The 24,336-nt window shown below is 40.0% G+C and overlaps 2 protein-coding genes across 5 annotated transcripts; both read right to left on the bottom strand.

Moving 5' to 3' along the window:
* Positions 1–201: 201 nt before the first annotated feature.
* Positions 202–6,036, bottom strand: tdh (L-threonine dehydrogenase). 2 transcript variants are annotated; one of them, XM_086167649.1, is made up of 9 exons: positions 5,794–6,036; positions 3,542–3,737; positions 3,214–3,256; positions 3,032–3,102; positions 2,403–2,552; positions 2,133–2,305; positions 1,938–2,028; positions 1,410–1,679; positions 202–1,288 (listed from the first exon to the last, which is right to left on the bottom strand). In XM_086167649.1, the coding sequence occupies exons 2-9, from the start codon at positions 3,726–3,728 to the stop codon at positions 1,149–1,151; spliced, it is 1,125 nt and encodes a 374-aa protein (XP_086023775.1). In that variant the 5' UTR covers positions 3,729–3,737; positions 5,794–6,036; the 3' UTR covers positions 202–1,148. The 2 variants fall into 2 exon arrangements, with proteins under 2 accessions (XP_086023775.1, XP_086023776.1); XM_086167650.1 differs by lacking the exon at positions 5,794–6,036 and adding an exon at positions 4,415–4,561.
* A 3,467-nt stretch (positions 6,037–9,503) lies between these two features.
* On the bottom strand, positions 9,504–23,592 carry mtmr9 (myotubularin related protein 9). Of its 3 annotated transcripts, XM_086166760.1 has the most exons (12): positions 23,465–23,592; positions 22,698–22,886; positions 22,075–22,183; positions 21,839–21,964; positions 21,443–21,616; positions 20,448–20,665; positions 20,091–20,252; positions 19,539–19,680; positions 19,034–19,254; positions 17,053–17,204; positions 12,121–12,301; positions 11,026–11,164 (listed from the first exon to the last, which is right to left on the bottom strand). In XM_086166760.1, exons 2-11 carry the CDS (start codon positions 22,877–22,879, stop codon positions 12,126–12,128), a joined length of 1,662 nt encoding a protein of 553 aa, XP_086022886.1. In that variant the 5' UTR covers positions 22,880–22,886; positions 23,465–23,592; the 3' UTR covers positions 11,026–11,164; positions 12,121–12,125. The 3 variants fall into 3 exon arrangements, with proteins under 3 accessions (XP_086022884.1, XP_086022885.1, XP_086022886.1); XM_086166758.1 differs by having other exon boundaries at positions 9,504–12,301; XM_086166759.1 differs by lacking the exon at positions 23,465–23,592 and adding an exon at positions 23,285–23,450 and having other exon boundaries at positions 9,504–12,301.
* Between the last annotated feature and the right edge of the window lie 744 nt (positions 23,593–24,336).

The raw sequence follows: 24,336 nt of genomic DNA, 5'->3' as shown, positions 1-24,336 counted from the left end.
AATGAATAATAACGCTGTACAAAATATCTTGGGTCTGTTGTGATGAACCTGGAACTGCTGGAATTGTTTACATACCGAATATAAGTCTCCAACTGATTGTATATTAAGTTTGAAGATATTTTGATATATGTAAAATAAGTCCATATGGGTTTCAGCTGGATCAGGAATGTTCAAATACAACTAAACAGCAAGAGGCAAACATTTATGGAAAAATGCTTTATTGTCAAAGCTTTTGGTGTGATCGAAAGCACAGAACAGACATTCCAAGACAATCAATCAAAGCATTCCCTTTATAGAAAGAAATTCAGAAACCACCAAATGTGGCTAAATGCACCCTATGTGATGTTCAGGGACACGTTTCCCTTTTTTGTCGTAAGTATTCCCACATGGTCGATGTCAAATAAACATTGAACTTAAGAAAAAAAAAACACCTGGAAACACAAGTGTTAAGAACTGCGATCACTTTTAAACCAACAGAATAAATAAGGTTATGTGGAATAAACAGAGAAACACATTTCTCTGCTTAAAATACAGATTATTTTCCCTACTGGAAGTGCTTACGGCTTATTCAGATGTCAGTAAGAGATAAATCCATCTAATGTCCCTAAAAAGACAACTTTGTAGTTTTTTTAGCCTTCAAATCAACATAAATTAGCTACATTATGTTCCTGAATAGTTGAATTTAGGCAATTCTAAAAAAAAAAAAACAATATGAAAAAAGAAAAAGACTGAAAAAAATGGATTTCTTGAGAAAAACTGGCAGAAAGGGTTTGCAACTTCAAAATGCAACATCTTAACTTTTTGCTTGGAAACTTCCAGCAACATGCAAGTCATCTTTCTCTTCAGGCCACTTTTGTTATTCCTGACACTACACAGATGATCTTCCCCTGACAGGACTGCTCTTCAACCAAATCCCCAATCGGAACCCAGGCACGAGAACAAAAGCCAGGTTGATGGACAGCATCGGGGAGGATTGTCTAGCCCGCACTGAACTTTACATTCTGCAGACACATTAGCCATGTGTCAGGCAAGCAGAGCCCTTCTGATTTAAAGAGAGAAGTGAGAGAACAACTATGTACAGACCATGTTTCTCTATTCTCTTTGGTCACTCTTTAGTCTCTATGTACAAAGAATCTGGCGGCGCATACTCAGTTAGCACCGATCATACGCGTGTCCGTGCTCAAATAGTTGAGCATTGTCTGGATGAGCTCTGGGAGGTCGTAGTCGTGCTTCCAGCCCCAGTCTTTCCTTGCGTTCGAGTCATCAAAGTTCATTGGCCAGCTGTCAGCTGTAATAACACACACATGTAGACTTTAAGCCAATGTTTTCAGTAACAAATAAACTACAACACAGCACTTCAGCTGTATATTGCGCGTTTTTTTTTTTTTTTGTCAGCAACATCGACTTACCAATAGCCTGTCGGACGGGGTCGACGTCATACGTGACCTCCAGCTCGGGCATCTGCTTCTGGAGTTCTTGGGCCAGTTCCTTGGGTGTAAAGCTCATAGCATTGATGTTGTAAGTCCTCATGCTGAGTGTATCAGCGGGCGCCTCCATCACCTCCAGCGTGGCACGCAAACAGTCATCGATGTACATCATGGGCAGTCGCGTGTCGGGTCTGAGGTTGCATTCAAACTTTCCGGTTTTGATGGCATCATGGAAAATCTGGACTGCATAGTCTGTCAAGAGGAGTAGAAAAATAGACACGGATAGCAACTGTAAATTAATACCGTCTGAAATTAAATGGCGGGGGTGATGGAAATATGATGTTGCACATGGCAAACATTCCATCGAGGAAAAATACATTACGTTATTTGTTGGCCTTAAAACAAGTCTGGATTACATCTATTACATAACAGTTTGGAAGGCCTGGTACAAACATAGCTGTCTTTTAAAGGTACATCATCTCAGTTTCAGTAAGATAGAGTTTCTCTCACCTGTTGTGCCTCCACCAGGCATGGAGTCTGCTGAGATGATTCCTGGATAGCGAAGACAGCGGAAATCAAGGCCGTAGCGGTGATGGTAGTACTGTCAATCAATGTCACAAATTAATTTCCTGCCACGTTAACACTGCAGACACATCCGGGTTATCTCTTGGAAAAATTCAAGTGAAATAAAACACAAGTACTCACCTCTCCCATAAGCTCAGCGTGGACTTTGGAGACCCCGTAGATGGTACGAGGTCTCTGCACACAGAGGTCGGGTGTCGGATTGCGGGGAGAAGTGGGACCGAAGGCGCCGATGGTGCTGGGGACGAAGAGACGCAAGCCGTGCTCAGCCGCGATGTCCAGGATATTGTGAAGCCCTGAGAAACACGTGAAAACAATTTCCTGTCAGGACGCCACACTATGGAAATAATTCAGACACGTTGACAAGCTGATTATTCTTTGCCGGTTCCTCACCAGTGATGTTGACGGACCGAGCCAGGGCCACGTTGGCTTCTCCGACGGCACTGAGCAGGGCACTGTAGTGCACAAGCCAAGTGATGCGGTTGTTCACCACTATTTCCCGCAGGTTCTTGTAGTCCAGAATATCAGAGTAGATGAAGGGCCCTGGCAGTGATAAATTCAATAGAGCTTTATAAAATCTATTTTGTATATAACTATTTTATCCCTGGTTATTTTCAAGTAAAAGCAGTACCTTTCAATCTTAAAAAAAAATATCAAAATAACCACTGAGATGTTTTTCCACAAAATTTCAAGTGCCTTCACACACACACACACACATTGGCATTCAATTGCCATTAGCATAAGTCTCAGTGATTTTTTCATTTTTCAAAGGAATATGACCTCTTGTTAAAAATTAATCAATAAAAGAAAAACAAAATCAAGCAGAAGAGAGTATTTGGCTAACCCCACCATTTTTTGTGCAATGAATGAGGCAAAAATGCTGCTCTTCAGTAGTAACACATTAACTATTAAATATTGCTAAAGACTGGCTCAGTTACAGGTATACAAATGGTTCTGGTAAAGACAAGATAAAATACTTGACGTCATATATCGGATGATAAAACCTGTTTGAGGTGACTCACCGCTATGGAAGACGTTGCTTGGTGGCTTCCTGATGTCAGAAAGAATGACATTGTTTTTGCCAAACCGCTTCCTGCAAATCAGTAAGACACCATTACTGAATATGAAATTAATGCTGGGAAATTACTACAGTCAATATTTTGACTGAAGGTGAGTATGAAAACGGCGGCTGAAAAATTGTCACCTTAGTAATTTGGCAAGGCCTACACCCAGCTGCCCCAGGCCACCTGAGGAAAGACAAGCAACACATTACAGAAGCAGTGGCAAATAGTTGCTTGTTTCCATGGAAATGGAAAGAAGAAATTGGCCATCAGTGAACCGTCAAAGCCATAAATGCCTCTCCTTTTGATTTGCCACGGCATCCCATTTCTTTCAGTCGTAATTTTTTTTTTTTACAGTTGTTTACGCTAGACTCTGCAGAGCCATACACCGAAGGGAAGGGTATGTTGGCAGGACAGGCTCTTACCAACATACCCCTCCCTTCGTTTGAGGCATGGACAGGTCATGCCTACCTGTTATGAGCACTTTGGGGTGGTCCGTTTCTGAGAAGGACACGGAGTGGAAGCTGGCATCGGACGTCACTTGGCGAGGGGAGAAGCTGATGTTGCGCACGGCCACAGTAAAGGGCTGGCAGCTGCAGCCCGGAGAGCTGAGCAGGGCCTGCTTGGCCACTTTGCTGAGGGTTCTGAGGACAGGCATGATTCTTTACTGTGAAGAAGAGCGGATATATGAGGATGGGTGGAAGCAGGGGAGGTTGGTGGTCTTAAAATGACACATATCAGGGAAACGCACATGCATAGATCTTGTGTGAAAGAGGAATGCCACAAATACAGATCACTGCCATCATATGGCGGCGCGTCTCAGTACGCCTTTTGTTAGGGATTAAAAATAAATCAAGATATTTTGGGCTCTTCTCCAAACCTCTGGCGCCAACGGGCAGACAGAGAGAGAGAGTGAAAGAAGAAAAAACACGTGTAGTAACAGCCTATCCCATCGTAACAACCGGGTTGTTGGAGAAAAGTGGAAACGCAAAGTGGAAATAAGCAAGGGAGATGCGAGCCTGCGCGTCAGTTAGTGTTGACACGTAGGCGCCACCGGCAGCGCACACACACGCACACAAGCTTCCCACCGCAAAGGCAACACTTGAATACCAACTTCAGACTTAAAATCTTAAATATTATATTTTCGACTAGGAACACATTAAAAATAAACATACACAGACAGCGGGGATTTAAAACGGTAACGTGCACGTTGAAAACGGCTGGGAAACGACGCGTAATACAGTTTCCTCATAGAGACGCTCACTTTTTTTTTTGCGTAACTCGTTAGTTTGGTTCTAAAACCTCAACAAGGAAAAAGTTAGAGAAGTTTACTCAGCGTCTTACCGAAAGAGGTGGTAGTCTTCCCCAAAGAAAAATAAAGGGATGAGGAAAAGCGACTTCAGAGTATTTATACGGCACTGCCTTCGACGGCAGCCAATTGAAGGAGGAGGGCGCGGTGACGCGCGGTGCCGAGACCGGGCGGGTTTCAGCGGGAGAGGACGGTAATGAGAGACTTTTAAAAGGGCATCCGTCCTGTTAATGCAAATATTGAAGGTTTGTTTTGGAAGGAAACTGTAAAGATTAAACCATTTATCCGCGCCCTTTTAACTTTGTCAGTTTTTTTTTCCTTTTCGCCCGCCCCATATCGACCCCCTCCCCTGACCATGCGCTCCTCCCCCTCCAGTGTTGTGCAAAGTGTCCAGCGTGGAAAAATGTACATATATACATCCACCACTAACCCCCTCCCTCCTTCCATCCGTCCATCCATCCATCCATCCATCCATCCATACATACATCCATCCATACATACATCCATCCATCCATACATCCATACATACCCAAGGATCTCTGAGCGGCCCGCAGGTGCACTTTCAAAACTACTAAAACGCCCGATTAGGCCGTAAATGATCAGTTACCTAACTTGTAACCATGGCAACATTAACAGAACACTGATTTTCCCCGCCTTGCGAAACAAAACTGCCCTGAATGTGAAACTCGAGTCTATCATCGCCAGCGACCCCCCCCCCCCCCCCCCCGCACACAGACACAGACACACACACACTCACACGCGCTAAAAGATCATATCAGGAACCATCTTGTTATCTCATTTCGCCGGCACCCACCCGTCAAAACTTCGAATTCATCCGCAATCAAGCTGATGTGACTTTTTATGCTTTAATCAATAGATATTTTTAATTATTAAATACAAAACATATAATATTGGCAAATGGCAGTTTGCAGTAAACCACGAGGTCACCCGAGGCTGAGTGGCTGGTAGTTGTAAGGAGAGGAGGGAGGGGGGGGAGAGACAGGGTATCAGTCCTGTATTTCTTATGTCACCGCCGCTCCGTGGATCCCGTCCACTCAGAGCCGTGTGTAATCTTGAATAAAAACCCCAGAAGTAATTGGATTACTTATGACCGGTTAGATTTGTGGGTCGCGAATGACACGAGTGTCACTTGGGCAGTGGGCCGGGGTAGGCGCTTCTGGCTCATCGCCTAAAAATAAGCGAGACGAGGAACAGATGGAGAAATAAAATAAAATAAAATAAAATAAATTACATTTAAATCAAATTAAATTAAATTAAATTAAATTAAATTAAATTAAATTAAATTAAATAACTCAGCCTACTGACAGGAAAACTCCTCGCGTGTTTGCACATCACGATTAATGCAGTGGACGCAGCCGCGAGAAAACCGCCAAGGACGCAGTTTGTTACTCACCGGAGAATCCGCAGGAATAAACGCGAGCAAAGAAAGGGGGGGAAAAAAATCCAGTCAAGAGACTCGAACGCGTCTTATGGCCCGGTTTCCGCACTGACGTGATGCTTGTGTTATCTGCGCCGGGTGTTGCATCAGCTATATATCAGCGGCCGCCTGGCTTCCACAGAAGCCGGCTTCTCCCCGGATTGGCTGTGCGTCGGAGGTGCGGCGCCCTCCTCCTCCTCCTCTTCCACCCACCGTCCCACTCGGCCACGCCCACGCGTCATCGATTCCCGGCCCTCCGTGGATCTCCGCGTCCCGTCCACTCGCAGCAGAGCTACGTCGAAAGTCACGCGGACGGTTTTCCACTTGTTTACTGGGTCAGGAAAAAGTCCACGCGTCCTTGACTACACGTGACGTCGGCGAGTGGAAGCGAGGATACACGGGAGTGGGGTCAAGTTGAAAACAAAGAATGTCGAACAACTTACATCCTGTTTCTTACAGTTTTCAAAACATGAGGGGCAAAATCTTAGATTTCCCTATGATCGGCTTTATAAAAAAATATTTATTGGTAGCTAAAGAGTGACGTCACAGACATTGATTGAGTTTCCTTAAAAATAGATAAATTATGAATACATTTTTTCAATAGAGATTGCTAGATTTTACTGAGTGATCCAAGAATTATTGTCAAAGTATATATATTATATATAATATTTTTTGTAGAATTACTTAGTACTAGTTAGGTTCCCATAGTTTTCATGAGCAAGTTGGCTGTGATAGTAACAACTTTCCATTTGCCAACCTTAATTTCCGAAAAATCAACCTTATTAAAAAAAAAAAAAGGTAACTAAAGATTAACATTCCAGAAAAACAAACACAGAGATTGACAGTTTCCTTTGACTAAACAATAGAAAAGATAGATATGACAGATAGATAATGAGTCAATTTTTAATAGAAATATAAATTAAGTGCTACATTTTACAATGTAATCCAAGAAGTATAGTCAAAACAAATTAAATTGTTGAAGTTGCTTCGTTCTATTTTTGGGTGGTGTGGTTTTGAATTCTGCAACTCAGATGTTAACTATTGTGTGTGCACATGTGCGTATGCGTGTATGCGTGTGTGTATGGTCGACCTTCTATTACCTGGAACTAATATTCAATATGAGTTGAGTTGAAAACAAAGACTGTCGACCAACTCACATATATCTCACAGGCATTGGGTCTCAAAACCTAAGTAAAAGCCTATATTTCCCAAAGATCCGCTTTATTAAAAATAATATTGATAAACAAAGATTGACATTACAATAAAAAAAACAAAAATTGATACAGATCTTGAAAAAGATCATCCACAAGCGTGCAATTATCATTAAGTGTCCTTTAAAAATAGACAGAAAACCAGCTTAAAATAGATAAATAATGAGCACCATATTTGATAGAAATGTTAAATTAATTGCTAGATTTTACTGAGTAATCCAACTATTATCGTCAACACAGATTCAGGTGAAATTTCTTGGTACTATCTTGATTGTTGTTGTTTTAAAATCTGTAACTAATTGCTAATTATCATGCATGTGTGGTTGCCCTTCTTTAACCTGCAGATCAATATTCATATTGAATTCAAATCTTTTAAATAAGTACAAAGAAAAAAACCTAAGGGCTAACCCAAGAGGACAAATGTAAACAAACACTTCCACAATGTTCATGACAAAACATCATTTGATTACAGCACTTGTTATTTCACATCCACGCTGTTGTGGCTACAGCGGGTCCTTTTGACAAAACAATAAATGAGAGGACAAAAAAAGGTTCTGATCTAAACACTGTTTTTCAAAAGCCAGTAAGCACTTGAGCATGACTTCCCTCTCTATTCGACCTTGGTTCGTTTGCTATAGATAGAGAGAGGCCAGAGAGGTTCAGATGTTGAGATGTTTCTGAATGGCGCATGTGGAGGTTGGGCTTATGACTAATGCTGGCCTATGGATGGTAGCCTGGTTTACACCCCCCACCATATTTGTCATCTCAGGGCAAGAGGTGACACCTTCAAAACAAGCTAATCTCAAAACATACACTCTTCCACTAACAATGAAAGCAGTATACATGTAAGAACACTTAAAAGTCCAACCACATTCAAACATACTGGACTGGATAAGCTGTTAACTAAAACTTTTTATCCTGCCATGAGTAGGGATCTTAGTAATGCGCTCTCAATGTCAAACAACAAGGACACCTGAAGATGCAGTTGCTCCAAAAAGGGGTCCAGAGTTTCGAGGTAGGTTTTCGAGGTACTTTAGTGAGCTCACACGTAGTACTTCATTTGCTAAACAGGATTTCAAGTGAGTAAACATCCAAGCATGACAGTGCAAAATCATTGGGTGGCTTTGTTGGAAGCTGCACTGTAAAACATACCCGCTATCACATAAAGACAAGAAACAGTTGATGCACTCCTATTTCTTTTACTGTCACCTCATCGGATGTCCTTTCAGTAGTGTGTGTCAAAATACTTGACTGGAATGGCTGTGTTGCTGCTCAGTATTCATTGGACAAGTAATATGAGTACAACACAGTATGACACTGGGGCTCAATGCATCTCCATCAGTGTGAAGAGATGACATGTAAAGGAAAGTCTCTTACTGTCTTCATCTTGAGGCTGTTGGTTTATCAGCAAACACTTTTGCATTCATACATTTAAATGTATTTGAAGTTATGCTGCCCTTGAGTTTCTGCTAGGGACCTCAACCGTGGTGGTGGTGTCAAAGCGGAGGTACTCGAAGAAGAGAGGGCTTTCACTGACCGGTATATGACTCAGTCCATCGGTTGGGTAAAGTCCAGAAGGGTCTGTGTCAGTGAAAGTATACGACTCGTCTTTCCTAAAACCTGCAAAGGGGAGCACGTCAGGATTGGAGAGAGGCCAAAGCAGGAGGGCACCAGAAGAGAGTGGTCTCTTATTTTGGTGTAACTGTGTGGCATGAGAATTAGCGCCACCTACTGCATCTAACAGTGATGGAGAGAGACAGATATGTGAAGCTCGAGGACGGGGATACTAGTCTTTTGAGACATTTTATTTCACTTCATAAATGTCGACAGTCCTGTAAACATCAGGTGGCATGGACAGCAGTAGAGAGAAGATCTTAGCTGAGTCAAGATACACATCCAGGGCAGACCTGTCTTGGCTAAGTATACCAAAGTGGAATAACAGCCTCTGAATAGCTTGGGGCCTAAATGACAATGAACACATCAGAATAGTCTGATGCTGTTGTTGCAAGGCAATGATGGTGAAAGGTTAGGTCAAAATATCTTCATCATCTTAGTAAAAAAAGAATCTTACATATAAGATGTTCTCTGACATTTTTCTCTTGAACTGTATATAAATCCACTCAAGCCATTTGACTGGATTGCCAAATAACTGCTGCACTGCCATATAACTGCTGCTGTCGACTGTTGTATATACGTACTTTGCATCTACAGTTTGTATCTTACCTACTTGCAATTTTGATACCTGGATACTGTATTGGACTGTACTGTACTGGATTCTTATGCTAACAGAATTTCATTGTGCACAGTTGTTGTGTACATAGTACATTCTAAGATAATTCTCCTTTTACTTGATTTTCATACTGATAAGCTCCTAAAATAGTTGTGCCACAGTGCTTCAGGCATCAATACAGGCTTCCAAACTGACATTTCTATGTCTTACAGCTACTTGGGAAATAATTAAAATTAAACATTGTCTGTGAAGCATTTTTCTTTTATTATTATTATTATTATTATTATTGTTATTTCAGAATCTTAAAAAAAATACCCTTTGAAACAACAGTATATTTGTACAGACATTTGCACACCAGTGAGAAATTAATTCAGAATTTTCTAATCACAAAACCTTGCACAAAGTTGAGAAGTACAGCAGTTAACATAATCCTTTGTCCAAAGTGCTTGGAATCTTTTACATTCTTCTTAATTTACTTTAAGCAAACAGAGAACGACATTGGACAAACCATTGCTGAGAACTTGAGCATTACAATAAGCAAAGCAAAATACAATTTGTCTTCAGAATATTCTATTGGAAAGGTTGTTAAACATGTAGAAGGAAAAGAGGTAACTAAACAATCTGGCCATAGGAATTCTCGGTGACAATGCCATTGCTTTGACTGACCTCTGTTTCATTCACGCAGAAAAAAAAGCAATAAAGTACTATGCTACTTGTAAACTGGCGGCAGCATATTTTTAAATCCAAAACTGAAACATGATAAGATAATGTGGTAATGTGCAGATCTACAGTATTTTAACCTGCATCTATAGCCGAGGGTAAATATTAGGAGAAGCCACAGAATGGGACCTTTCCTGTGTTGAGTAAGAGATAATGCTTTGTAGATACGATTGTGTTATAGCAAACATCCTCAGACTACGAAACATACCGGGAGGTGAGTTATAGTGTGTGGCAAGTGGATGGGTCAAGTTGTTCTCGTAAGTCACAGCACTACTTGAAAAAAAAAATATTTGGGTGTTATCAAGTACAATGTCATGATGTTACGCGAATGTCTCAATTACAAGAACTGGAACCATCAGTCTAAATTTACACAAATATGTTTTTTTTTTCATTAAAGTGTCATCTGATATACTAATGAAAAAATCTTATAACATACAAGTTTATGAGACTATAGTATATTATATTGAGTAAATCGGTTTACACAAACACAGAAAACGTTCAAAATGCTTTTTCACATGGCTGCATTTGCTTTGATTTGACACTAAAAAAAAGTTTACGAAATTTAGTTTCTTCAGCGATGTACTAAAACAAAACCATTGTGTAATAATGGACTTTTCTCTTTATGAGCAATCAAGACTGTCTTGTGGCCAGCATAACCATGGCAACAATGACCTCAGTACATCTCATCTCCTCTGCCTAGCACATTTCTGACTCCTTTGAAATCATGCACGCGCGCTCGCACACACACACACACGTGCACACACACACACACACACACACACACACACACACACACACACACACACACACACACACACACACACACACACACACACACGCACGCACGCAACACACACACGCAAACACACACACCCACACACAAATATTAAATGCTCAGACAGAGTGAGGCTGGCTGATCACTGTTTTTTTTTTCCCCTCGTCACCTCAGTGTGCGGCAAGATCACGTGCTATGTGCTTCCTTATAGCACTCCATATGTTGCCATGGTTACTCTGCAGTGTTTCAGCAGCCTATAGATTCCGTAGGATGTCAGTGAATGTCCAACTTAGCTTAATGTAATGAGTCCGACATGAACCTCACATTTCATTTTCTAAAACTGGCCGAGTTGCAGAGGCACATGACATGGTTTAGAGGAAAAATATTTTCTGGTCTTCTAATGATGGAAAGCTACAAAACAAGAAGGGTTTTTAAAACATTTTTCAAGTTGCATTTTTACATGCAAGTTACACAGTTATAGCACTTAATGAAAGAATTCCAATATTGACTGCATCACCTACGGCAAATATATCTATAAACAAAAACAATGACAGCCTCAAACTGTTACCATAAGTATCTGGGAACATTATGATAATTAATAATTATTATAGAAACTATTCTTTTAACAAGTGATAAACATGAAAGTGGCATTTTACCTGAGGACAAGCCTCACTCTGAAGTCTGTTAGGCAGTGAATTCATACAGAAAGGCAGTTTAAATGTTAGTGTGATTAAGAACAAGTCAGTGGAGTAGATAAGAGAAAACAAACTAGCAACACAGAAGATTAGAGTACTTCCCGATTACATAAAATGTTTGCCTGCAAAGATTGACGATGCCTGTTCCCTTACTTCAAAAGGACTCAGATATAAACAATGTTTAAGTAAGTAAGAAAAAAATAAACCGCAAAGACTGCAACATATTTTTTTCAGTCGGACTCTCGGAGGTGGTCATCAACTGAAAACCAAGAGTTACGAAGTAGTGCAAGGAAAAGTGAGCTTTGTGATGTACCAGCCCTTTTCTGCATGATTCAACCAAAGCTCCTGAAAAACAGGGTGCTGACACACTGTAACAGTGATGATCGCCTCATAAATGGGTTAAAAGCAGCCTCATTCAACATCGTCCGGAATGAAATATTTGTTTATCCCTTACAACACATAAATATGAGGAGCTAAAACAATGTTTTCATAATTATAAGAGTCTTTTGTCAAGACTATTTAGCCTTTTGGGGAATAACTGCGGAGGGCATTCAGAGATATTTTCATTTTATCATTAGTGTGATACAAACATTTCACAATGATCATGCTCTTAATTCGAAATTAGATTTGTTTAGATTACGTACAGTCAAGGAAAAGACATTTTCTACCTGCCTTTCTCAAACCTCTTGCTCTTGCGTTTGCAAGAGGGGGTCCTCCGTTTCCAGCTGGGCCAGCTGCCTGCGAAGTTTGTTCACTTTGTTCTGAAGCTCCTTGTTGTACTCGATGATATGCACCATTTCTTCATAAGCTTCATCCAAACACTTTGAGGAGCGGTTCCAGCGCAGAAAGATTCCTATAAGAAAGTGTGTGCCATAAGGAAGTTGAACTGGCTGCCTCACTCCTATAATGCATGCAGTTTTTGGAAGAATAAATGGAAAAAATATGCTTTCATATAATATAGAGCAATATAGTGACAAAAACAAACTATGCTGCATGCACAAACTAAACAGTAGTTAATAGGACAAACTGGATCCAAATACAATGGGTATTTAATTTTCATTCAGTAGCAACTTTTCTAAGTTGATCATATTTTTAAGTGATCCACATATCACATCAATAAAGTTTATCTTATCTTATATACGTATCACCAAAATTTATGTTGAAAGTCAAAGTGCTGAGTGCAGAAAGTACAAAGCTTCTGTAATCGCACTACCACTAGATATGCTCATGATGTTGGAGAGGGAAATTCAGGAACTGGTGTGATTTACTGGAAATGGCTTTATGATGAATGGTGTCTGGAAAAGGAAGGATGAAGAGATGCTTTTGAAAGTTAGAGAAATAGTGTTGTGACCAGACGTTATTGACATTGATGGGGGCAGAGTGGCACAGGGGGTTAGAGCAGTGGTGATTGGAACTGAACGTTCCTGGTTTGATTCCTGGCTCTTACTAGCCTGTCTAAGTGTTGTTGAGCAAGACACGGAACCCCTAACTGCTCTCTTTATGCTGCTCAGAGGCCGCCTTCTGCTCATGGTTGATCACTGATGGGTTAAATGCAGTGGTCAAATTTCCCTGATGTACTGAATATGACGAATAAAGTGATTCATATCAGTGCTATCACTGTATGCTAAATAATCAGATACTTAATTCATTCCTGTACTCGTGGCTTTAAGGTTTTTTGCGTTGGGAAAAAGTGGACTTTTTCTAAGAACAATAACAGAACCTGCTAAAACCAAGTGCTCTTGTTTATAAAGAAACAGTCGGCGCAACACATGGAGCAGCAGCAGCAGAAGTAGGCAGGGTCAGCTGACACAGGGAGTGTGTTGCGCCATGCTGTGATCAGATAGGAACTTTCTGACAGTACACTGACGCTTGTTTACCTTTTTCATTATTCATTTCCCTTTCTTACGTGATCAGTGTCACAGGGAAGCTTTATCAATGACTAAACATTTGAAATAAGTGACTATCTATAAATCAATTGATTTCATATAAGTTCCAGTCATAGTATTCTAGCCTTGACAGCCTGGCTGTGGCATATCTGCTCTTGGATAGAACAGGCAGTCATACATTTTGTTCAAGCCATAGCAATTACTGGTACTACTGCCTTTCATGTGGCGTTACTTTGACATGCTCAACCATTGAAAAACAAAAGAAAAAAAAAAACAAATTGACAAAGAATACAAAACATGGAAGCCTTGCGTTTAGGTGGAATAATTTGTATATGTAATCATTTTCTATATTCCTTCAGTACTGACGTATCGTAATCGTACCCTCGATGTACTGCGGAAAAGTCAGAGTGATGCATATGGTGCTCAAATAAGCTCTGATGCACACCATCAGTCCTCCATAGTATTGACAGGGACTTGGATAGGGTCTATGAGGTAAACCCAGGAGTGTGCGTCACTCTCAGTAAAAAAGCAGCGTAAGCAGGATGTCTGTTGTATTTCATGCGCCTCAGTCAGTTCAAATATGTTCCACTTCATATACAAAGAAGGTGTGACTAAATGCTCTGGCAACCCACCAACCCCCACTCCCCACAAGACCATCTGAACTGCATGACCTCTATCCTGGTACTAACCCCCTCAATCCCTTTTATTTGTGAATGACCTTTACTGAGGCAGACATGTGATTCTACAAGTTCATTCACACATTCTCTTGAATTCTCTCCTTAACCCAGTCAATGGACTGAAAACAAAAGTTAATTGAAAAAAATGTGACATAATCATTGTATATGTGTTGAAGAAATCCAGCAAAAAAATAGGATTGAAAGTTGAGAATTATTCTTGATAGCAAAACAAATACTATCATGATACAACTTCCAGTTTCATGACTACTGTGTTTGCACAACTTTTCTTTTTCATAATTGTTTACAGTCACCACAAACGAAGGATTGGTCAACGGTTCATTTAAAATGTGCCACAGAAAATGTTAAAATCTCATATCATGGTAAAAATGAGAGTTCTCTTGAATCTGACAAGTAAGATGAACTAATACATTTGTAGGAGGGGGCTCCAGTGTCAGTGAAGTGACTTTCTGTGCAACCTATAATAAGACTACCAAGCTAGTCATGTCACTGTTGTACCATGGATGTAATATGAGCAATGCTGAAAGTCTGAAAGCCGCTGAGAGCCAAAACAGAAAAAGAAAAGTTGAGTGGGCAAAAATGATCACATGCAGAATTTGACCCCTTTTACATTTACACGGTCCATGGGCAGGTTAATGGACTACAAAGGTTGGAGAAAGGACAGGAGTGAGACCAAATATCAGCATTCCCATCCTTGTTTATTAAATCTAAGAATATTTACATGGTGAAATCGTAAATTAAACCCTGAACTTGCATATGTAGGTGATCTGTCAGAGATCCTGGACATAGGCTCTTCCCTCTCCAAATGCAGTGCAATAAACAATGTCTGAGAGCACAGAATCCATCAAGGTATTTGAGAGCGTATTGATATTTTGTTAATCAATACTCCATTTGGCTGCCTTGGCAACAGAAAATTCTAGATTTATTATTTCTCAAATGAAACCCCCCTAACTAGCAGACCTATTGACTAAAATAGGAAAATAAAAAAATCATCTAAGAGGAGAAGGGACCAAAATAGATAGGGTCCCAGATGAGATCAAATTGAAAAGTCATGTAAAAATCTATGAGCGATGGTAAAGTGAGGAATTGTGAGCTGCAGTGGCTGGGAAGAGAGTGGTATTGAGTGAACACTAAAAACATCAGGATTTCTATTTTATGACTCAACATGTTGACAAAATGTACAGTGTTAAGATATAGCAGGCGGCCTATGTCTTGAGTAATCCTCGTCCTTGCAGAGGTGTTTTGTAACCACTGCAAGTTTGGATTTTTCAATGTGCCTTCTGCCATGTCATCATATAGGTGACCCGTCTGAGCTTTTGTGTTTGTTGTTTAGACTGAGGAAAAGACGTGCCAAAGGTGTTTGCATACGTGATGTTCACTTCAGACGTGTAAGGAAAGATCTGTTAAAGAAAAATGTTAATGTGCAGTGCATGTCATGAAAAAGTTTGAAATGGGAACATAACATGATGTTTGTGACATGTTTTGGGTCTGCGCTTTTCTAGGCTTTATTGAACTTGCTGAGGTTATTCTTTGTGGCCTTTGATGGTATACTTCTGTAATCACTAAAGCCCGTAAAGCCATCAATCAAAAGTAGTTTGGACCTGTGGGCCCACTCATGAAAGTTTGAGTTCCTCCATTATTAAAACTCTCTTAGATAGGAAAGTCACGAGGTGGGACCTTACATATAGTTTAAAAATCTTGCTCTCAACTGATTATTGAGTAATTGCTGAAATAAAATATAAATGTAATCTGTGTTTTACAAATCTGATGTTTTTGAGTTTATGCCATTCCTGCTTTACATTATTTGTTATGGATTCATGTCACTCAAATGAGTAGCAGTGAGCAAACATTCTAAACCTTGTTTGGTCTGACTCAAAAGCTTGGGAATCTGCCCGTGTTCTGTGGCATAACTCCTGAAATGAGCACCGTTAAAAAACAACTGAAACTTTTTTTTTTCCCTCTGTACTGCTCCTCATGTATAATGAAAGTCTTTGAAAATCATGATATGGGAAGTCATCTGCAAAATACATCATATATACTAGGTATTTCATCAGAATTACCTAGGGCATGTGGTGAACAGTTGCTGAGGTTTTATCTAAAGTTACACTTGCTGTTAGAATGTGTAAAAAATGACTGTAGAAACATATGTCTCATATATCTACATTTCTGAAGAAACTTTAGTACAAACTTAAAGTACATACGGAGTTATTTAAAGTATTTCATATGGCTTTCTGTTACTACAATTAATTTCCCCTCTACACAAACAAATGTCATTCATGCACTGTCAATGTATTACAGTAGTCAAGTTACATGAAGGCAGTATCATATTTAAGACCGGCTCATGAGACTAGTAAGGACTACAGCGACCCCTTCTGGTGAGTTTTCTGAATAATTTTCAGAAACAGGATTGCGTTGTGGTTTCCAAAACCTCCCGAGGGTGAACACGATCCAAAATGTCATTACAACCAGCTGTTTCATGCTATGCAAGAACACGATGTGTTCTCTTCATGGCTGATACATTAATGCTATCCGATGAGAGTACAGAGAATATCATGTATAGCCTTAATCTAGTTTGCAATGACGATTGGCCAACCAACAAAATTTGTGCAATGCACAAATGCTAATCTGAGTTAGCTTTCCTTGGGAAGAAAAAAAACAACCAAAAATAACACAACAAAAATATTAATCATAAAAAGCACCTCGAAATACAACATGAACATGATGTTTTATAATTTTGATCAACACCATTAAAACCAGAATTTTCAATTTTTCAACTGTAAATTGTATTTAATAAACCGGCTCAATTACGTGTTGCCTTTAACTTTTACTTGAATCCTTTCTTTTATTTTTTATTTTCATATTTCTTTTGTTCTTTTGTCTTCTTTTGTTTGTTGTTTTAAATGTGTTCACAGACCATACTAAGCATACAATACAAAGAAACCACCACTGTGTTTGAGGAGAACATTGTCTTGGCTACCTTACTGCATGCATCCTCTGACATAGTTTTGGTCCTTGATTCTTACCCTCCCACAGCAGCAGACTCTGTGGAGCCACTGACGGCCAGATCACAAGGCTGTTGGCTTCGTACAGTGGATTAGACAGACGCTCCAGCTCCTGGGGCCGGTTAACCCACGACCAAAGTGATACAGTCTTCTCAGGCAGGGAAAGTTTGGCTCTGGAAAAAAGAAGACAGGGTTTTTGGCTTGCTATAAATTGCTTTGGTGTCCTACAGCATGTAGGTGTATGTGTACAGCTTTTAAACATGCAGGGCATGAAAAAATGACCTGTGGTTTAAGAACAATAGTGAACAACAAAGTGCCTTTTGTGTTCTGACCAAGTTGTGCTCTTTTCTTTTGCCAAAACTGCTATCTACTGGATGTACAACACAACACCACTGACTGAACAAAGGAATTCAACTTAAAGAAATCCATCAAAACTCAATGTTTTTTTTTAATTGATGCTTTAGGTGTGAGAATCTCAGCATTGTCCAGTGACAACACTAAAAATATCTGTGTGAAATACCTCTTTACTTAAATAGCAGGACAGGAACACTATCTTACTAACATGTTTTTTTTTCTAAAGGACTAAACTATACTGAACTGCTTCTGAATGTGACTGAAGTAGCAAATTGAAGCTTTTACAAGAGTGCAAGAGATACAGTATTAGCTTTATGAATGCTTGTAGAGATGTAGAGACAAGGTCAGAGGGAGCCGCATTGTACCTCTTTAGACCTAGAAAAAGCAAACGACAGGGCACTAAGAGAGGAACTATGGAACTACAGTATATGAGAAGTTCAAGGGGGAGCTGGGACTATATCAGGGGTCAGCTCTGACCCTTCTTGTTTGCAGTGGCGATGGACAGGTTGACGGATCAAGTTTAACAAAAATCTCTATGGGCCATGATTTTTGCAGATGATATTGTGATCTCTAGTGAGAGCAGGGAACAGGTGGAGAAAAATCTAGAGAGGTGGAGGTATGCTCTGGAAAGGAGAGGAATCAAAGTTAGCCACAAGAATACAGAATATGTGTGTGTGTGAGTGAAAGTGACTCAAGCGGAACAGTAAGGTTATAGGGACTGGAGATAAAGAAGGGGGAAGATTTTAAGTACCGTAATTTCCGTACTATTGAGCGCACCTCAATATAAGCCGCACTGGCAAGCTCATCGCTATCTTGGGTTTCCTCCTGCCCACTAAAATCGTCAAAGTCGTCTTCTTTGGTGTCAGAATTTCCCGGTCATTTCATCGGTCCAATGTGATGAGCATAAATGTTTTAGCTGCTCGAAGCTTGTTAGCCCCCCCCCACAATCCATAAATTAGCTGCATCGTTGTTTAAGCTTAAGTGTTCAAAGCTTGTGAAAGAAGTTGCGTCTTATCATCCGGAATTTATGGTACTTAGGGTAAACATGGGAACCAGGGTAAATGGAGCGTGTGGAAAAGAGGTGAAGAAGAAGAGGTGAAGAAGCATGTTCCGGTGAGTAGGAAAGGGGGTAGGGGAGACAAAAGTGTCAGGGGTAATGTGTGTTAAAAGACCATAAAATGAGAGGAAAGAGATATAAGATAGTGGTGAGATCAGAGATGTTGTATGGTTTAGGGACAGTGGCATTGAGGAAAAGACAGAAAGCAGAGCAAGAGGTAGCAGAGATTAAGACATTACAGCACATGTTAGATGTTTTGGAGAAAAGGTCAGAGAGGCCAGACTGAGATGGTCTGATCATGTACAGAGGGTGGATAGTGAATATATCAGTAGAAGGATGCTAAGGTCAGAACTACAAGGTAGGAGACCCAGAGGAAGACCTAATAGAAGATTTGTAGATGTAATGACAAGGAACATGAAATAAGTTGGTTTGAGAGAATCGGGTACAAAAAATCGGTTTAAATGGAGGGGGTTGATTTGCAGGTGCGACCCTGAAAGGGAGTAGCCAAAAGGGTAAGTAGATGAGCCAATACATGCTTTCAGTGTTTTATGTAAAAAAAAAAAAAGCCATACATATGACAGAATGGTGTACCTTTCAGCTGCGCTGTTGCCCAGGAAAGTTCCAAACTGAGAGGCATATGCATGCTCAAAGAGCAGCACCAGGAAGCTTTCGTTGAACTCGAAGGAACATGGAAACTGGCGAAGAATCTGCCAAACACAGTCCAAGAAAAGGAGGAAGACGGGAGCCTCCTGGCGAGGTTTGTTGTTTGAATAGGCTGACAGGGCACAGCGGTGCTGGAATGGGTGACCTGCCTAAGAAGACAATCCGAGAGGTACCCATGAGTAAAACACTACAACTATTTGTAATGAAATATCTAGATCCCTCACAAGTTACTAGATATACTTACTGCTGTATTAAAGTAGATTTTTAGAAAATTGCGATGTTTTTAATACCCTATTACACACAAAATATAATTAACTGCCTCGACGTCAAATTTGTTTATTGTGTAAAATCTTTCTAAATCCCCTCACTTTTCTCCTGAAACACTGGTTTAAAAGACGTAATAAGGTTCAGCTTCAAAATTAGGGAAGCTCACCTGGAGCCACTCTCGTTCAACCAGGGCCTGGAAGCCCCGGATTGTTCTGCAGGCAGGATCCAAGATGATCTGAGCTAAGGAGGTGACCTGCAGGGTAGAGTCTGTCCCTTCTGTGCCATGAACAAGAACTGATGCACCCTCCCTAAAAGAAGAATACATAAGGATAACATATGACAACCAGTCTAGAGTATATTCCACCTGTCGCCCGACGACAGCGGGGATAGACTCCAACATCCCCCTCGACCCTGAGAGTGCAGAATAAGCTGCAGATTATGGATGGATGGATAATGTTAAATGCTTTTTTTTTTGTTTTGTTTTTTTACAGATAAATGATCAGAAACCTTTTTGTTTCTGAAAAGCAATAACTTATTTCCATATATCCCAATCCTGCATTATTGCTTGACTGATGTGCTGCTGAACTTGGTCACATGGGAATTTGCTAAAACAACATGTTTATTCTGACCAATTGGAATTTAATAATACTAATAATAATAATAATAATAATAATAAATGTATACTTATACTGAAAGTATTCCAAATTTATTTCCTGACCTGTCAATACACTGGGCAGCCAGGCATGCAGTAGTGAGGATCTCCTTCACATGAGTCTGCCAGTTTGAAGCCTCTAGTTTGCTTAACCAGCGGTCCATGTTGTGGGACTGGTCATTACATGCCTCTACCAGCTTGATAAAGCTCTCCTGCAGGACACTGGACCTGGAAAATATGAATTTCTCAGAATTAAAATGACATCTGTACATCTCTTACAAATGCCATTCATGCACTTGTATGGGTTAAAATGTTAAATCCATTTTAACACATAACATCCCTGTCAATAACTGGCCATAGAAATAGCAAATAAATGGAGATACAAAACAGAACCATACCATTTGACAAACTAATGCAGCCCACCTTTCAATTGCCTTGTGGATCCTCCTCCACTGGGGATAGTTAGCTTCAGACTCAAATCCTCCTCCTCGGGCCTTGGCCTGCTGGGCTGCATTGATGGTGCGTGTGTCAATGATATAACCACGTTTGCCTGGCCGGAGGGTGGCATTGATCAGCTTCTCATCTTCCTTACACCGTCGCCCATTGGTTCCAGTAAGAGGCTGTCCTGCTCGCATCATCACCTAAGAGTGAGTGTGATTTAGGGATTTAGAATTAAATATTTATTTTGTGCTTTTACAGCCACACATATGCAGATGCATACATGTAAATGGGTGCAGACATCTGTAGCTTCATGTGTAGCTGTGGTTGAGTGTAGATTGTGAAATGAGGCCATCATTCTCAGGTGAGCAGCATTTTAGGTTGCTGCTTTGATTTCAAATTTGAACACTTGTTCAAACAACTAGCAAAACACAAAGAAATATCATAGACCATAACCGTTATTTAGTTTTGTAATTTAACCTCTTTTCTGTCTAGATATTTGGGAGATTGATTTATGTCACTACAGTCATACTGCTCAGTAATGTGTAGAGAAATAACATGATGCCCTTATTTGAGAACTAAAATGGATATTTAATGTTGGTTGACTTTTAGGTAATCTTATTAACATACTCCTTGGGTATGTTATGGAAAGCTCTGAGTGCTTCTGACCGATGCTATTTCAATACCTCCTGATATTTTTGTTAAATTTTGTTGATTTGCACTTTCTTTCTTGATATTTTTTGGCAGATCTTTGCCTATTCTTCATGGAGATGTTCGTTTCTTGCTTAGTTTAAGGGAAGATCTCAGTTTTTTCAAGCAGATATTTTAGGTGATTTCTAGCAGTTTATTTATAAGCCAAGTAACATAATTACCATATAATGACCTGTGTCGGTATATGTTATGGGTGCTCATTTTTTTTTTTTGATAATCTAAGATACCATACACTGCCTGAACCCTATACACACTCTCAATTTGCTTACCATCCCATTCTTCTTGTGGTAATAGCTTAGCACTGGGAAATGGTTGCCTTGACGGAAGGTAGCAACTTTTCTCAGTGTGTCATCATCAATGTCTTTGGGTACGGCCACCAGAGGAGGATAGGAAGAGCAAACGCTGAAGTCCTTGTTGACTTCACTCAGCCTCCACTCATCTGTCTGAGAAAAGTTTTGAAGACACAGGGTTGACTTTCATTCTGATGAAGTTGATTTTGCGTTTTTTTTCTTTTTTGCATACTGATATGAGATGTTTTGGTTTTAAGATAAAAACTGCCAAGCATGAATATGTTATGCATATAGTTTCTCCTTAGTTAAATGCTACAAGTTTCTACGATTCATTTATAACCCATGAAACAATATTGTTCTGGAGTATTGCCACACCATGGACTCTAAATCTTTGAAGGCATCCTCTGGGCGGAAAGAATTCCATCCATCCTCGATGACTTCAAACATGGGCCGGTAGAAGAAAGGATACATCAGAGTGACTGAATCCAGTGTGGAAAGAGCCTGGAGTAGACACAGAAATACATGTTGGTTGTAAAATGTGAAATTTTGAGTGAACTTGAAAACCCTTAGTGTAAATCAAATGAAGCAATGGTTTTATTTTATTTTTTTACCTCAACGGAGCTAGCAATGTTGAGACACTCCTCCATACCAGGAATATCTAGCTGAATCACCCTTAGGTCTTTGCATTTGACAATGATGCTGCCCACAGACCCCACAAATCTGAAAAATATTTGATCCATTGAGCAAGTCTTGTAAGGAGTGGTCACAGAGCAGACATGATGATTCACTGTTAGAACTTTGGCATTTATCAGGAAATAGCTTTGTAGAAAAATTATGCTTATGAACTTTTGGTACAGGATATTTCCCTCAGGATATTACAAGTGCCGATGTCACCATACACATTATCATCAATTTAAAACAGGATTAATAAGTAGCAGCTGGACATGACAGATCCATGAGGCAGTAAACCAGCATCTTTTACGTTAATAACTATATTCCACTTAGGTGTGATCAGCTTTATCTGTTTCCAAAGCTCCAGCACACCAAAGAAACTATCTAAATAAAAATGATGTGCTTCTATGATGAATCTCTACGTTTCTCGAAAGTATAACCTCTGGCTACGCTTTTCTGACTCCTTGGACATCAGAGATCTCACAGCAAAAGAATATCTGACAAAAACCAAATCAACAACAATAAACAACATCTCAACAACAGTTAGTAAAAGACTCATCACCGCTTCTCAATGGAGTCAATGTTGGAATGGAGCAGCCACAGCTCTTCGGTGTTGTCCTGTCTGGAGGAGAGGATGAGGTGATGGCCGGTCAGGCACAGGGTTCCCTCTACCATGGGCAGGAATGGTCGATGCAGCACAACCCCATCAACCCTGGGCGTCTTTATCAGCTCTGCAAACTCCATGATTTGACTTGGAAAGAGTAACACACAAATATGAGGATACAGGGAGGATGTTCTTGTCACAATGTTTTTGTGGCAACTGGTCTTCAGGTTCTTCCCTTGGTGACGTTAAACCTTCAATTTTGAAGAAGCCACTTCTCACCCGAGAGATGAGTGGTGAAGGTGAAACGTCGTCAAGGGAAGAAATTCAAGTCCAGTTGCCCCGAAAAGATTTCAACAAGAATTATTCATGACCAGGTTGACAGAGAACCTCGGTAAACATACAAGGAGGGTGTGTTTTTATAAAACTATACACATTAGGATAGCAATTATAATTAACATAAAGCTTAGTGCTAAGACTTTCGCGGAAAGACACAGTGTAAATAATAAAGTAGACTAATAAATTACAATATAGCACCGTAGCAGTACCTTTCTCCTGGAAATGAATCGGCTAACGTTGGCTAGCTGGGTAACACTAAAGGGAACAGGGAATTAGCCGAGCGACACTTTTATATCCACCGCAAAATATACAGTTGAGTCATAATGCAAGAGCAAACTACAACGATGTAACGTCTTACTCGATGTTAAAATGAATAAATAAACATTTACCGTTTCGTGTTCGCTTGTTTGATATCGGACTAGACGGGTGCGTTCACAAAAATAGTCCGACTTGAAACAGCAGCTGACTTGCGAAATAACCGTAACGGTTGTATGTGTAACAGATTTGCCAGTATTTTATTTTATTTTTTACGTTTTTACAGTTAAACCGCTCATATGATAAGGATAATTTTTGATGCAGGGGTGAGTGTCGGCATAGACATTAGGAGAGAAAAAAATTATGATGATGTTTTCTAGACCCAGCTAACGGTTTGATGTCACAGCAGCCATGTCCGCATGCACCAAAAATGAACAGTAGGTGGCGACAGTGTAACATTGCTAAAATATCTCAATTGCAATATGATGGAAATCTGGGGATAAATAAATAGCCCTTAGAGTAACAGCAAGCTCTTCAAACACAGTTATACCTGACTAAATTTCCAACCTCGTTTAACCAGAGATACCAGGTAGACCCAGTTTGTGAAGCTATAGACTGAAATCACTGCAGATGGCAAGCAAACAGAGATCACAAACTCAAAATAAAGATGTCATTCTAATACTGTAACTGTAGACTAAATTGCAAATGTAAAACCGAAAGGATTATTGCTTGGAAGATAACATTAGCTCTCTCCTTGAAAGGCCCTCATGAAAGCAAGAAAAAGATTTGTGTTTAGTAGAACAAAATAGATAATTTCAGGCTCACAGTACCTGGTACCTGTAGATTAGGTGCTGAGGGAAAATGTCAACTGATGAAGTATCTTGAGAGACACATTCTATAATAATGATGATAATGTCAAGGTTGGGAGTTTAGTGGCACTGAAGACGGGGTAACTTGATGGATGAAAACCCCAATAACATAGCTGCACAGAATCCTTGGAAGATGT

The sequence above is a fragment of the Fistularia commersonii genome, chromosome 20 (genome assembly GCF_037954325.1).
Source record: "Fistularia commersonii isolate RoL2024-O1a breed Wild chromosome 20, RoL_Fcom_v1.0, whole genome shotgun sequence".
NCBI lineage: Eukaryota > Metazoa > Chordata > Actinopteri > Syngnathiformes > Fistulariidae > Fistularia > Fistularia commersonii.
This window is presented reverse-complemented; position numbering and strand designations above follow the sequence as displayed.

What these genes read in the sequence shown, in the direction of transcription:
- mtmr9 (XM_086166758.1), bottom strand. Translation starts at nt 22,879, where the DNA reads ATGGAGTTTGCAGAGCTGATAAAGACGCCCAGGGTTGATGGGGTTGTG. An exon ending in ACATTGCTAGCTCCGTTGAG is followed by an intron (nt 21,965 to 22,074) that starts GTAAAAAAATAA and finishes TGTCTACTCCAG; the next exon opens with GCTCTTTCCACACTGGATTC. An exon ending in GGCAACAGCGCAGCTGAAAG is followed by an intron (nt 17,205 to 19,033) that starts GTACACCATTCT and finishes TCTTTTTTCCAG; the next exon opens with AGCCAAACTTTCCCTGCCTG.
- tdh (XM_086167649.1), bottom strand. Translation starts at nt 3,728, where the DNA reads ATGCCTGTCCTCAGAACCCTCAGCAAAGTGGCCAAGCAGGCCCTGCTC. An exon ending in CCCCAAAGTGCTCATAACAG is followed by an intron (nt 3,257 to 3,541) that starts GTAGGCATGACC and finishes GTCTTTCCTCAG; the next exon opens with GTGGCCTGGGGCAGCTGGGT. An exon ending in GCCTGGTGGAGGCACAACAG is followed by an intron (nt 1,680 to 1,937) that starts GTGAGAGAAACT and finishes TCCTCTTGACAG; the next exon opens with ACTATGCAGTCCAGATTTTC.